Source organism: Cherax quadricarinatus, chromosome 5 (genome assembly GCF_038502225.1).
Source record: "Cherax quadricarinatus isolate ZL_2023a chromosome 5, ASM3850222v1, whole genome shotgun sequence".
NCBI lineage: Eukaryota > Metazoa > Arthropoda > Malacostraca > Decapoda > Parastacidae > Cherax > Cherax quadricarinatus.
The window spans coordinates 15,006,653-15,020,057 of NC_091296.1; the positions used below are offsets into that span (position 1 = coordinate 15,006,653).

A 13,405-nucleotide genomic window follows, 5' to 3' on the forward strand; every position below is an offset into this window, starting at 1 on the left:
GTTATGTTTCATTTACAGTCCTATCTGTTCATATTATTAAAATGAAAATGCATTAACAGTAATGCTGCCTATTAAAAATTACTTTTTATAATTCTGGTCATCAGCATCAGTTACATTCTTATGGTCACCATTGAATTTACACTACATTTCTTTATCACACTACTACATCCCTTAAGTAATGAATGGATGTAGTACATCAATTAAGTAATATGAGCACTTCATACAGCACCACTGTGGAGACTATGGTTGACACACTGTCTTTGGTTGAGGTCACTCAAGTCACATAACCGACATGCTTGCAACAGCTCAGGTCACTTTAGTATGGAGACTGCAAAAAGTAATACACATTCAGATGCTATATTGTTGAATCATATTGATCAACAAACTTTGCACTACTTAAGTCAATCCGGTGGTCACACTTATTAAATAATGACCACAAAAAATCATCACAGTCTTGGTGATTAAGTGACCAAGATAAGATACAAGATAAGATTATCACAAGTAGTTGGTCAATGATGAGAGCAATGCACATATTTACAGCATTTTTTGTAAAACTATATATTATCCATCTATCTAAATTATATAGCTCTCCTAAGTGTCTATCTAATATAAAGCTCAAATTAAAAGGTTATGTACATAACAAGTCAGGTTTGAGATCAATGTGTGGTGTGAATATTATGCAGAGAATAGGGAATGAAGAAATTTGAAGACAGTATGGTGATATGATAGGAATAAATAAGAGAGTGGTGGAGGGATTGTTGTGATGATTTGATCATTAAGAAGGCTGACCAAGAGGGTGAATAAATCTGGGGTGGATAGGTGTTGTAGAGAACATCACAGTAAAGAATGAAAGGAAGGTGTGGAGGAGGTTTTATGGACAAGGGTATTGAGCATCCAGCAGGCATGTGTGAGCATGTTAAAGTGAATGGAGAGAGGTAAATTTTGAGATTTGATGCAATGTTGAGCGAGTACAATAATATCCATTAAAGGAAACTAGTTAGACAGACTTGAGTTCTAAACAAGTACAATGCCTGTACTCTGAAGGAGGGGTGGGGATGTTGCAGTTCAAAGTGTCAGTTGAACTGTAATGTTCATGCATATCTGGCAAAACAGTCATCAAATAAGAAATGGTGAAGGTGTTACCTTGGATCACCCTGCCTTGGTGGAAAACAATCTATGTGGTAAAATAAATATTTAATATGTTACTTAGTGGTATTCACAGATTATGAATTTGGAGATACCTATAGGTTAACCACTGTGAACAAAAGGGTTTAACTGTACTGTATTAGAACTCACAGTAGTGTATCTCACCTGAGGAGAAGTACCTGCAGAGGAAATTTCTGATGAAGGCTTGGATGAGCCAACTGATGTAGTAGTCAGGATAGGGGTTTGCTCTTGCTTTACACTCTGACTGACATTAGTCAGAACCGTTTGTACTGACACGACAGATTTTGCTTCTTGGCTTACAGCTGCTTCTGAAGTTGATTTTGAAGGTTCATTTGTAGTGCTTTGAGACAAGGATGGATTAAACTTTACTGGTGAAGTTTCACAAGGTGCACTTAATGACTGCTCAAATTTTGTTGGCTTTATGGGTACAGTTAATGTGCTTGTTGAAGTATGAGTCACATGTAACGAAGGTTTTGTCTCTATGAAACTGTTGTTAAGACTGGCTATTTGTGATTCTGACAGACTTGATCCTACACTAGTGGAAAAATTGGCACCTGTCTTAAATTCTTGTTTCATTAAATCTAATCTAGGTTCCACTTTGGTGAGATCAACTAGGCGTGGAATTTTGGAGGTATGTGGTGGCAATGGTGGAAGGTTAGTGGCAGATACATTGCCACTTGTGCTGACAATGTCTTTAGCAACTGAATGAATGGTTTCATGGCACTTGTCACATATTCTCACCCCAGAGCTACCATATGACCGCCGCTCTACTTCTGGGGTAAGTGCTGGGCTTGGGGGATTTGAACTCGTTTCAGAATTAAGTTCTTTTTTAAAGTTCAAGGGAGTAGTATTTACTCCAGTGGAATGAGTTTCAGGTCCCTTAGTTTGAACATAGACAGATGATGTCATATTTAACTTCTGTTTCATTTTCCCTGTCAGTTTATCACCAACAGAGATGGTGCCTACAGCAACTGAGCGAGTAATTAGACTGTCACAGCGATCACAGATTCTATCACAAATTTTGTCATTGCTGGAGCCTACAGACCTAGTTTGAACTGCTGAGCATTTTTCACACCATATATCAGTTAATTTATAATCACCTACTGCAACAGACCTAGTCATAGTATACATGCATTTATCACACAGCAGATCAGTTGTGAGCCCCTCTCCTGAACCAACAGATCTTGTTTTCACATTCATGCATCTGTCACACAAATTGTCTGTAATCTTTGATGCCCCAACACCAACATCCACAGAATGAGGTTTAACTAAAACACCAATGCTTTGTAAGAGAGGCTGAAATCTTGTTTTGGTTAGGTTGGGATCATTAATCATGACCTGGGTACCATTGTCCACAGTAAGGGGTTTGCATGACTGTGCTATATTTCGAACTCTATCTTGCATTTCTCTTGCATCCTCCCAACTCTTCTTGGCTTTAGCTAAGTGTTCATTTAATTCAGTTTTTGTACAAAAATCAGTCATACTTAAACTTGTATTCACCAGCTGTTCTCTTCTGTACACTACCTCAGTGTTGCTTGAATTATCAAATGTTAAAACTGGAGGGGCTAGTTGTGGCTCAGATAGACGACTTATGATTGCTGATTTCCTGCCAAGTTTTTGCAAGAATGTACTTTTAGGGGTTCCTTCCTTGTCTAGTGGATCCTTATTTTCATTATCTATGTCATCTGGTTCTACACTCTCCACTGACACACTGTTAATACTTAACTTCCTCAATTTTTCTTTATGTGATGCTGACAAAGTTCCAGTACCTTTGCTTTCATATGTTTTGCGATTTCTCTCATAGCACTGCATACATGGTTTGGGTTTTATCTCTTTTTTTTTATCAATGTCTACTCTATCAGTTGTTAATCCTACTGATCGTGTTCGAATTCCCACATGAGACACTCCAATATCTCTGGTTAAAACTCGACAGCTTGTTGACGTGTCTCTTGTAATTTTTCGCACAACCGTAGGAGTACTTGGTAAGCTGTGAATTAATCTTGTTTCCACTGATGAACCTTGACCGCGATATGTTTGTGTTTCTTTTGAGGTCTCCTGGCTTAGCCGTCTCCCTATGATGTGATCATTAGCTTCCTTAATAAAAAGTGGAGTGTCTTCAGCAACTGAGCGAACTGATTCAGCTTCTGACCCCTCAGACACTGATCCCTTTCGAGCACGACGATATGAACGAAATTCCTCCAAGTTGACTCTCATTGCTGCAAGCATCAGGGTAAATTTTTAATATACTGTAAATATCTCACAAACAATCAAATATGTCTACCTGCAATATGTCAGTTTCTACATAATATGATACCCCATTCAAACTACTGTTTGAATTTAGACTGGAAGCTGTTATTCTAGCTGAGATTTATCTTAGGTATTATTCTTTTCCCCTTTCCCCAGCATATAACCCATAATAGTCATCTAACAACTAGGTAGTACCTATTTGCTGCTAAATGAGCATGGGCAGCAGGTGCAAAAAAACATATATGTCATCACCTACCCCAAAATCAGTGGTACCAAGGGTGGTACCACTGATTTATGAGTCAACAAAGAGTTTTATGAGGTGCTGTCTTGGGTAGGATAATGCCAATAAAATTTTATTTGTAAGTCTACAATAGCATAATGCTATTGTAAATTCATTGGGTAAGAAAACTTTACTTCCAACTTACGAGATTCACTGCGTCGTCGAGGTGGCCGAGGAGTTGATACACAATTACTTCTCAAGTTACTAAGTCTGCCTTCTAATTCGTCCTCAGACAGGTCTGTAAGGTCACCATCTAAACTGGGTGGCAGCAAAAAGTGTGTTTCATTACCTTTACACACTGACTTAAGCTGCTGTAGCAGCAGTCGCTTTTCTTCCTTCAGTACATTGAGTTTTATCTGCAGAAAATGTTTCATATAGTTTTTATTTTGACAAATGAAGCTTATCAATACTCTAACATTAAAAAGTGCTTAAAATACAAACAGAATTCATCTCTCTAATATTTTCCCTGTCTAGTTTAATCATTCCAAAAACCAATGTGCATAAAAGGACCTAAAATCTGGCACTCTCTAGTGAGGCCAGAACTGATTCCTCTATCAGACTCCTTATAACATGTCAGTCACACACTGTAAACTTTGCAAAGAAATAAAAATTTGAATTTGAATTTGAATGTGAATCAAGTTGTCCTGTTTTCAGAAGCAAACTGTATGATAATGGTACGAGCAGGGGCGATTCATCCATAAAGGCAAACTAGAATACAGCTTAAGATGTAAAGTTAAATGTGGCACAAATTCAAGGAAAAGAATAATGTGTAATGTCACCATGGTTGTTTAATATATTTATAGATGGGGTTGTAAAAGAAGTAAATGCTAGGGTGTTTGGGAGAGGGGTGGGATTAAATTATGGGGAATCAAATTCAAAATGGGAATTGACACAGTTACTTTTTGCTGATGATACTGTGCTTATGGGAGATTCTAAAGAAAAATTGCAAAGGTTAGTGGATGAGTTTGAGAATGTGTGTAAAGGTAGAAAGTTGAAAGTGAACATAAAAAAGAGTAAGGTGATGAGGGTATCAAATGATTTAGATAAAGAAAAATTGGATATCAAATTGGGGAGGAGGAGTATGGAAGAAGTGAATGTTTTCAGATACTTGGGAGTTGACGTGTCGGCGGATGGATTTATGAAGGATGAGGTTAATCATAGAATTGATGAGGGAAAATAGGTGAGTGGTGCGTTGAGGTATATGTGGAGTCAAAAAACGTTATCTATGGAGGCAAAGAAAGGAATGTATGAAAGTATAGTAGTACCAACACTCTTATATGGATGTGAAGCTTGGGTGGTAAATGCAGCAGCGAGGAGACGGTTGGAGGCAGTGGAGATGTCCTGTCTAAGGGCAATGTGTGGTGTAAATATTATGCAGAAAATTCGGAGTGTGGAAATTAGGAGAAGGTGTGGAGTTAATAAAAGCATTAGTCAGAGGGCAGAAGAGGGGTTGTTGAGGTGGTTTGGTCATTTAGAGAGAATGGATCAAAGTAGAATGACATGGAAAGTATATAAATCTATAGGGGAAGGAAAGAGGGGTAGGGGTCGTCCTCGAAAGGGTTGGAAAGAGGGGGTAAAGGAGGTTTTGTGGGTGAGGGGCTTGGACTTCCAGCAAGCGTACATGAGCGTGTTAGATAGGAGTGAATGGAGACGAATGATACTTGGGACCTGACGATCTGTTGGAGTGTGAGCAGGGTAATATTTAGTGAAGGGATTCAGGGAAACCGGTTATTTTCATATAGTCGGACTTGAGTCCTGGAAATGGGAAGTACAATGCCTGCACTTTAAAGGAGGGGTTTGGGATATTGGCAGTTTGGAGGGATATGTTGTGTATCTCTATACGTACATATATGCTTCTAAACTGTTGTATTCTGAGCACCTCTGCAAAAGCAGTGATAATGTGTGTGTGTGGTGAAAGTGTTGAATGATGATGAAAGTATTTTCTTTTTGGGGATTTTCTTTCTTTTTTTTTGGGTCACCCTGCCTCGGTGGGAGACGACCGACTTGTTGAAAAAAAAAAAAAAAAAAATTAACAAAAAATTAAAAAAGACAAAAGATACAAATACAATAATGAAGTTGTTATTTTTTTTTTCAACAAGTCGGCCATCTCCCACCGAGGCAGGGTGACCCAAAAAGAAAGAAAATCCCCCCCAAAAAAATACTTTCATCATTCAACACTTTCACCTCACTTATACATAATCACTGTCTTTGCAGAGGCGCTCAGATATGACAATTTAGAAGTCCCTCCAAATTGCCAATATCCCAGACCCCTACTTTAAAGTACAGGCATTGTACTTCCCATTTCCAGGACTCAAGTCTGGCTAAATCTATAATAACCGGTTTCCCTGAATCCCTTCACTAAATAGTGTATTACCCTGCTCACACTCCAACAGCTCGTCAAGTCACAAAAACCAATCGTCAAAATTTACTCCTATCTAACATGCTCACGCAAGCTTGCTGGAAGTCCAAACCTTTCACCCACAAAGCCTCCTTTACTCCCTCCCTCCAACCTTTTCAAGGATGACCCCTGCCCCTCCTTCCTTCCCCTACAGATTTATACGCTCTCTAAGTCATTCTACTTTGATCCATTCTCTCTAAATGACCAAACCACCTCAACAATCCCTCTTCAGCCCTCTGACTAATACTTTTATTAACTGAATCCCTTCACTAAATAGTGTATTACCCTGCTCACACTCCAACAGCTCGTCAAGTCACAAAAACCAATTGTCAAAATTTACTCCTATCTAACATGCTCACGCAAGCTTGCTGGAAGTCCAAACCTTTCACCCACAAAGCCTCCTTTACTCCCTCCCTCCAACCTTTTCAAGGATGACCCCTGCCCCTCCTTCCTTCCCCTACAGATTTATATGCTCTCTTAGTCATTCTACTTTGATCCATTCTCTCTAAATGACCAAACCACCTCAACAATCCCTCTTCAGCCCTCTGACTAATACTTTTATTAACTCCTCTTAATTTCCACACTACGAATTCTCTACATAATATTAAAGAAATATATTATTTATATTTCAAAACCTGTAACATGTACTGCCATTCTGCTTGCTTCAATATAATCTTACATGCAGAATACAAAATACTGCTCTATTAATCTCTCTTAACTAAGAGATTAAAATATCTGTAAAATTCTTCACTAGGTAGATACAACAGAGGAACGTAAATGTATTATAAATATGAATACCCTAGACATACCTGAAGCATTGGGATGGTCTTCACCTCCTCCTCTAATTCCTTCAGTCGAGCCAGACTTGTAGCCATTTGGTCACGGATGGACTGAGAGAAAATAGCAAAATAAGTAGCCTTTCAATACAGGAGAGTACACACTAACTAACTGGTGGGGTACAATAATTTGTTTAAATTAATACAATAAATAACATAATAAAAGTGTTGTTTCTCTAGGTGTCAAGTGCATCAAATATTCCTACCAGGATACCAGTGCAGCTCTAGTGCATCCTTCACTCTTTAAACTATTTTTAATGGACTAAACCTAAGTGTCTGCCATTCCCCAGACCATTGTATTATTGTTTATTCCACATGAATAAACTATTACTTTAAAATATTATATAATTCATGGAGAAGTCCTAAGGCCCTAGGGATCATACAATGCCTGAAAAATGGGAGGCAATCAGGTATGATCCAAAGAAAGGGAAGAGTAGCTCCAACTTCTGGGATCAAGATTTTTTTTGCCAGCATCAAGGCCCTCTTCTTCCTTGTGGAGGTTCACTTTTAAAATAAAAGCCCAAACATACTTGGACGATAAATTAAGCCCAAGTCATGATATTACCTTACTCCTTCCTACCTGGAGTGTGGTGGTGCTGACTCCAGACATGGCAGACGTGACACTCATAGTGTCAAAGTCTTGGTGAGTGGCAGAGCAGCCTCGGGCAGCGTTGAGAGCAGCCAGAGTCTCTGAGAGGCGGGGCGCCATGTGCTACATGGCAGGAGGTGCAAAAGCGTTAATCAGCAGACACTGTTTTATACCTTCACCATTGGCAAGTCTCATTTTAAATATCAGCAGATTACAATACGCAACTTTAGTTCGCAAGCTTTTATGCAAATTAAATTGCACTGGTTAAAATGAGCCTTGTATAAGAGGCTATGATTATAAAAAAGCAATTTCACACAAAAAATGTTAACCCACAAAACAAACGGCAGCAATAGCTAGTCTGTTGGCAGTTATGAAAACCCATCTAAACTGTCACACTACAATGAGAGCAGCTTTGCTATGGGACTGAAACATCCTTGACATCATCCTCTGTTCTCTGAACTGGCTTGTTCAACATGCTTACAGTTTTGATTTACAAATGGCTTTCTCTATTTGGATACTTAATCCAAGCTGCACAAGGAAGAGAAAGGAAAAGAGAAAATTAATAATTCAAGAAAAATCATGACTTGACAACATTAACTGGAACAGAAGGCCATTTTAAAAACTAAAGAATTCAGGAGAGAAAATAGCAAACCTTAATGAGAATAAATTAAAAAATTTAATTTAAGAATCAAAAAGGGGTAACATTATAAAACTTCACTGAATGTGAGAAAGAGAAAGAGAGTCAGAAGAAAGTGAAAAAAAAGTGTGCAAGTACTAAAGGAAAATTAAGTGAAGAGAGAAATATAGGAATGGATGAAGGACTGGAAAAATAAAATAAGAATACCATAGGAATATTAAAATTAGAGAGAAAGGGGGTTTTATTAGAGGATATTCAAGATGCTAGAGCAGCAAGAATAAGGTAAAGCATTAAGAACAAAATCAAACAGAATGATGCAAGACAACTGAAAGAGGGTAAACAAAAATAATGTATGTATAAGAGAATACACATGAATAATATTAGGACGTGGACAACTGGGATAAACACAAGTTTCACAATATGAAATAGTGATAAAACATATTATGAAGAGAAAAAAAAGAGGTGGAGGGCAACAGCACAAATCTAAACAGAGAGGTAAATACAAGGGAAAGTCAAAATTAGGACAGAAACTCTAAATTAAAGAAATATATCATTTATAATTATAAGGGATCATGCTTGTGCAATATACCAGATAAAGAGTATGGAAAAATTATTATTGAAAGTTGGGGTGGATAAGGAAGGAATGTAACAGATACTGTAAATGTATGGAATAGGTAGTAGGTTACTAAAAACAGTAAAGTTTTTATGTGGAGAGTGAGGCTCAAATTAGGGAATGTAGCAGACAGGAAGACTATCTTGCAATAAAAGTAGCCCTCAGACAGGAATATGTGATGTCACTATTGTTCTTTAATATATTAAGAGATCTTCTTTCTTTCTTCTTTCAACAAACCGGCCGTATCCCACCAAGGCATTTCGCGATGGGGTTATAAAAAAAGAGTGAATGCTAGGATGTTTGGGAGAGTTGTGGGATTAAAAGATAATTAATTAATTTGATGTGAAGTTAGAGGTGGAGCAGTTTTTTTAACACACAGGCTGTCTCCCACTGAGGCAGGGTGACCTGTTAAAGAAACACTTTCATCATCATTATCATTCTCACTATCACTATTTTGCCAGAGGCATGTGGATACTTTTTGTTAATAACACATTTCTTTTGTGGGAGATTCTGGAGATAAGTTGCAAAGGTTGGTGGATAAGTTTAGGAGGGTGTGAAAAAAAAGGAAACTAAAAATGAACATTGACAGAAGCAAGGTGATGAGAATAGAAAAAAAGTTTGGCAATGGAGTATCAGATATCAGACTGGAGTGAGAGACTATGGAGGAAGAACGTGTACTTAAATATCTGGGAGTGAATGTGTTGGTAGATGGTCTGTGAAAGCCAAGGTGAACCATGGAATGGGTGAAGAAAAAGAGGTGGGTGGAGTGTTGAGGCATCTATGCAGAGAAAGGATTTTATCTATGAAGGCAAAATGGAGAATGTAGAAGAGTGTAGTGGTACCAACCTTTTATATAAGTGTGAGGTATGGGTTTTAAATGTTACAGTAAAGAAGAACTTGGAGGCAATGAAGATGCTAATATTGTGCAAAGAATTCAGGGCATAGCAATAAGAAGATGGAATGGGGTTCAGAAAGGCTAAGAGCAGAGTAGGGATTTTCGAGAATGAGGATGGATCAAATTAGGATAACAAAAGAGTATGTAAATCCAGGGGTGGAAGGAAGGAGGGCTAGGTGTTGTCCCAGAAAGGGCTGGAGTAGGGGTGTGAATAGTAGGGGCTTAAACATCCAACAAACATGTGTGAGAGTCTGAGATCAAAGTGAGTGTCAATAGGTGATTATAGGGATCTCACATGCTGCTGGAGTATGAACAATGTAACATTTATAAAGGGATTCAGAGATACCAGTTAGCAAGATTTGAGCCCTTAAGTTGGGAAATAAAGTGCCTGTGCTCTGGAGTAGTGGGGCAGCTAAAATTCAGAGGGTTCTCTGAACTGTGATGTCTGCACCCATCAAGCAAGACAACTATTGAATGAATGATGGTGAATGTTTCCTTTATTTTGCTCACTCTATCTTGGTGGGAGATAGCAAGTGTGTTAAAAAAATATTATTTAGAGAAACAGAAAAAGGAACACAATGTGAAGAAAAGAAAAATGTCAGAGAGGAGCCAATAATATGATCTAAAGTATAAGCTAATGAGGATTTTCAACAAGAAGATGCTATTCACCCAAAGCACCAATGGCTAAGATATTAAGTTATTCACAAGATGCACTGAAGCATATGGTTCTTAAGCAATGTTATACCAGCACAAGAGCATAGCACCTGAACATCAACTTACACTGTATCAGCTACATATTATGCATTAATTGTTTTCACAAAAGTTTTCTTAAGACCTTTACAAACTGCCCTCCACACTACCACTTTCAGTGAATTATTATTTTGGCCAACAAAGAGATCTCTGATGTGCTCTCAAGATTACTACACTGCTACTACAATTTTTCATATTGTACATAATAGCACTGGCATACCTTTTTCCATATACTGTACAGGTGTAATATGCTTTATATGGTAGATGTGTTCCAAGCCCATGGAAGCTGTAGTAATCTCAGTCAGGTCATCAATATTTAATTCTCTATTATACAACTCTTTCCTACATTTTGTAAACTGGATTGATGGGAATGAGACATCACATAAAAGCAAATTAACACATAATGAACCTACATAGAGAGGGATTTTTTTTTTCAACATTCGGCTGTCTCTCACTGAGGCAGGGCAACCCAAAAAAGAAAGAAATATTTTCACCATCATTCAACACTCACCGTAAGTAAAACCAGAGTACTATATATCATGATGTTGTTTTAATTACAATATTTTCTAAAATTAATCTTTATATAAAATTTCTAGGAAAGAAACATAATTATAACCCATATCTTTGCATTTATTTGATTAATAACTGAAGTTATATTTTAAACAAATTACATAAATGACTTCTATTGTTTCTTATTTAGGCTTTTTCACAAGTCTATCTCTAGTACTCTATTAGTTGTAAAGCCAAAATGCTTGAGAGACTGCCATTTTCAAGGATAACCCAATACAACACTGTTCAAATTTGTCTTCTCAAAAACTGGCACAAAAGCCAATTCTGACTGTCTAGTTTCATATCACTGTATCCACTACATCACAGGTTATCTCATTTGTCAATCATTGCTGCATATCTGACAAAAAAAAAAAAAAATAAAAAAATATATTTTTCCCTTGGTAGCAAAAAAATCCTAAATTATATATACACTATTTCATTTCCAATTTCCTTTTAGACATGTGGTAACTTTTTAAAGACATTACTTTATCTTACACTCAACCCCCTAATTCATATTTTTGAACTGTCAAACATTTTTACTGAAAGACCCTCAATAAATAGTTTCAAACAAAATTTGTTTCCATTTTCATTCTGGCTTGGCACACAACCTCTAAACTGAAACTTTAGCTTAGGATTTCATCCAATTGCTCATTCCCAAATCTCCTTTTTGATATTCTTTCTTACAAATGTCAACTTAACCAGATTAGAATGATATTTAAAAGAAATGTGGACTTTGAAACACAAACTGACCTCAAATCTGAAAAATATTATTATAACACAATTTTGTATTATTCACTTATTTTAAATCTGTGGGACCACTAAAAGGGCATCTTAAGTACTTAGTTTAATTTTACATATTAATCAACTACTAAAAGCCTAGTCATAAATTTGTGAATAATTTCAAGCAAAGGAAAAATTTCATACAAATTAAGTCTGCAATTTCATGGTATTTTTATATAAAGCAAAGAACTTAGCAGTTCTCTCCTAAAATAATAACTAATTAACTTTTTAATTTGTTTTCTTATTTATTAAGGACTTTCAATATTCTCAAGAGCATTTTACGATCATTTCAACATACAGCATGGAAAAGCAATACACAATTTATTTTAATAAATAAATGAATTAGGATGAGCCAATACATCCATGCTATTGCTAGCTTTATGGTGAGTATCTTTACCAGGTAATAAATGCTGGGTTTGCAGAAGTTATGTTTTGATTTCATATCTAAACATTCAGGAGTTATGGAACTAAATCAATTGAAAAAAGCAGTGCTTCTATTGAAATACAGTTTTATAAGTATGTATAATCGTTCAACAGACCACACATTAAGTGTGAAATTCTCAACAAAATCAGCAGCTAAGCTTTAAAAAATACTGCATTTATAAGCAAAAATATCATCTTTCAGCAAACCAGAATTCTGTATTAACTATAATTTAATAAGGAGGTAAACTTACAGTATAACATGTATAGTCAGCTCTCTTGCAAAGCTACTCTATATAGTGTGATTTTTTTTTTTTTTTTGGTAAGTGTAATTGTCTCTAAATGTGAACAGCACATTCTAAAAAGGTCATTTCACATGCTATTTTTGAATCAGAAAACAAATAATTTTTTTCACAAAGTATGTTATTTTATAAAACACTGTTCAACTTTCTTTCCATATACTGTAATGTATAGTAGCATTATCAAATAACCAACAATGAATAGTATTGTGAAACAGTTTGTAAATGTCTTAATATTTATTAAATTCTGAGGGTTACAGAACATACAATATATGCTTTGCAAGTTTGAATAGCCCAGTGAAGTTAGTATGAAGAATGCTATAAAGTCTTACTTGCTGTATTAGTCCCACACCAACAGGAGGGCCATGTCCATTGTTGGTAATGATGTTCCCAGCAGCTACAGAACTAGTAGTTGTGGGACCCACTGATGAAGTGACACCTGGATACCCAGATGCAGAGGAGACAGATGAGAGGGAGGAAGTGGAATTGGTGCGCTGGCGGCCCAATAACGGAGAGTCATCTAATACTGGAAGCAAACATAGTACTGTATGTGTAAACAGCATCCATATGTTTGTTTAATGGAGCTCTCCTAAAATATAAAAAATGGGGGATAGATCACATTCTGACGGGCCTGTCATGCAAGTCAACCTATGTAGGGAATCAATATAATTAAGATAACCAAAATGTTATTGACAGTTAATAAATTAAATGGTGATGAATGCACCAATAGCTATTGTGCTAAATAAGATAAAATAAAATAAAAGTAGTACTGTACAATTTAATAATAATGCATAATATATAAAAACATTAAGAATTATTGGAAACAAATTTTGTTATGGGACAGAATTATTGCTTTACTTTTCTAAAAACAGACTATATGTTTATAATTTATATTAAAATAGTGATAAAGGCCTGATGGTAGTGGAGCTGTATGTTCAGTGAGTG

The 13,405-nt window shown here is 36.4% G+C and overlaps 1 protein-coding gene across 9 annotated transcripts in view; it reads right to left on the bottom strand.

Moving 5' to 3' along the window:
- The window catches only part of LOC128684888 (KN motif and ankyrin repeat domain-containing protein 1), a 207,432-nt gene that overhangs the window by 34,407 nt on the left and 159,620 nt on the right, over positions 1-13,405 (bottom strand). For 7 of the 9 annotated variants that reach the window (XM_070100644.1, XM_070100598.1, XM_070100603.1 and 4 more), the window contains 5 exons: positions 12,793-12,986; positions 7,509-7,640; positions 6,902-6,982; positions 3,840-4,050; positions 1,312-3,383 (listed from right to left, as the gene is read on the bottom strand). In XM_070100644.1, coding sequence (XP_069956745.1) covers positions 1,312-3,383; positions 3,840-4,050; positions 6,902-6,982; positions 7,509-7,640; positions 12,793-12,986 — 2,690 coding nt within the window. The remainder of the gene's footprint in view (positions 1-1,311; positions 3,384-3,839; positions 4,051-6,901; positions 6,983-7,508; positions 7,641-12,792; positions 12,987-13,405) is intronic. The other 2 variants (XM_070100635.1, XM_070100648.1) reach the window with 1 other exon arrangement.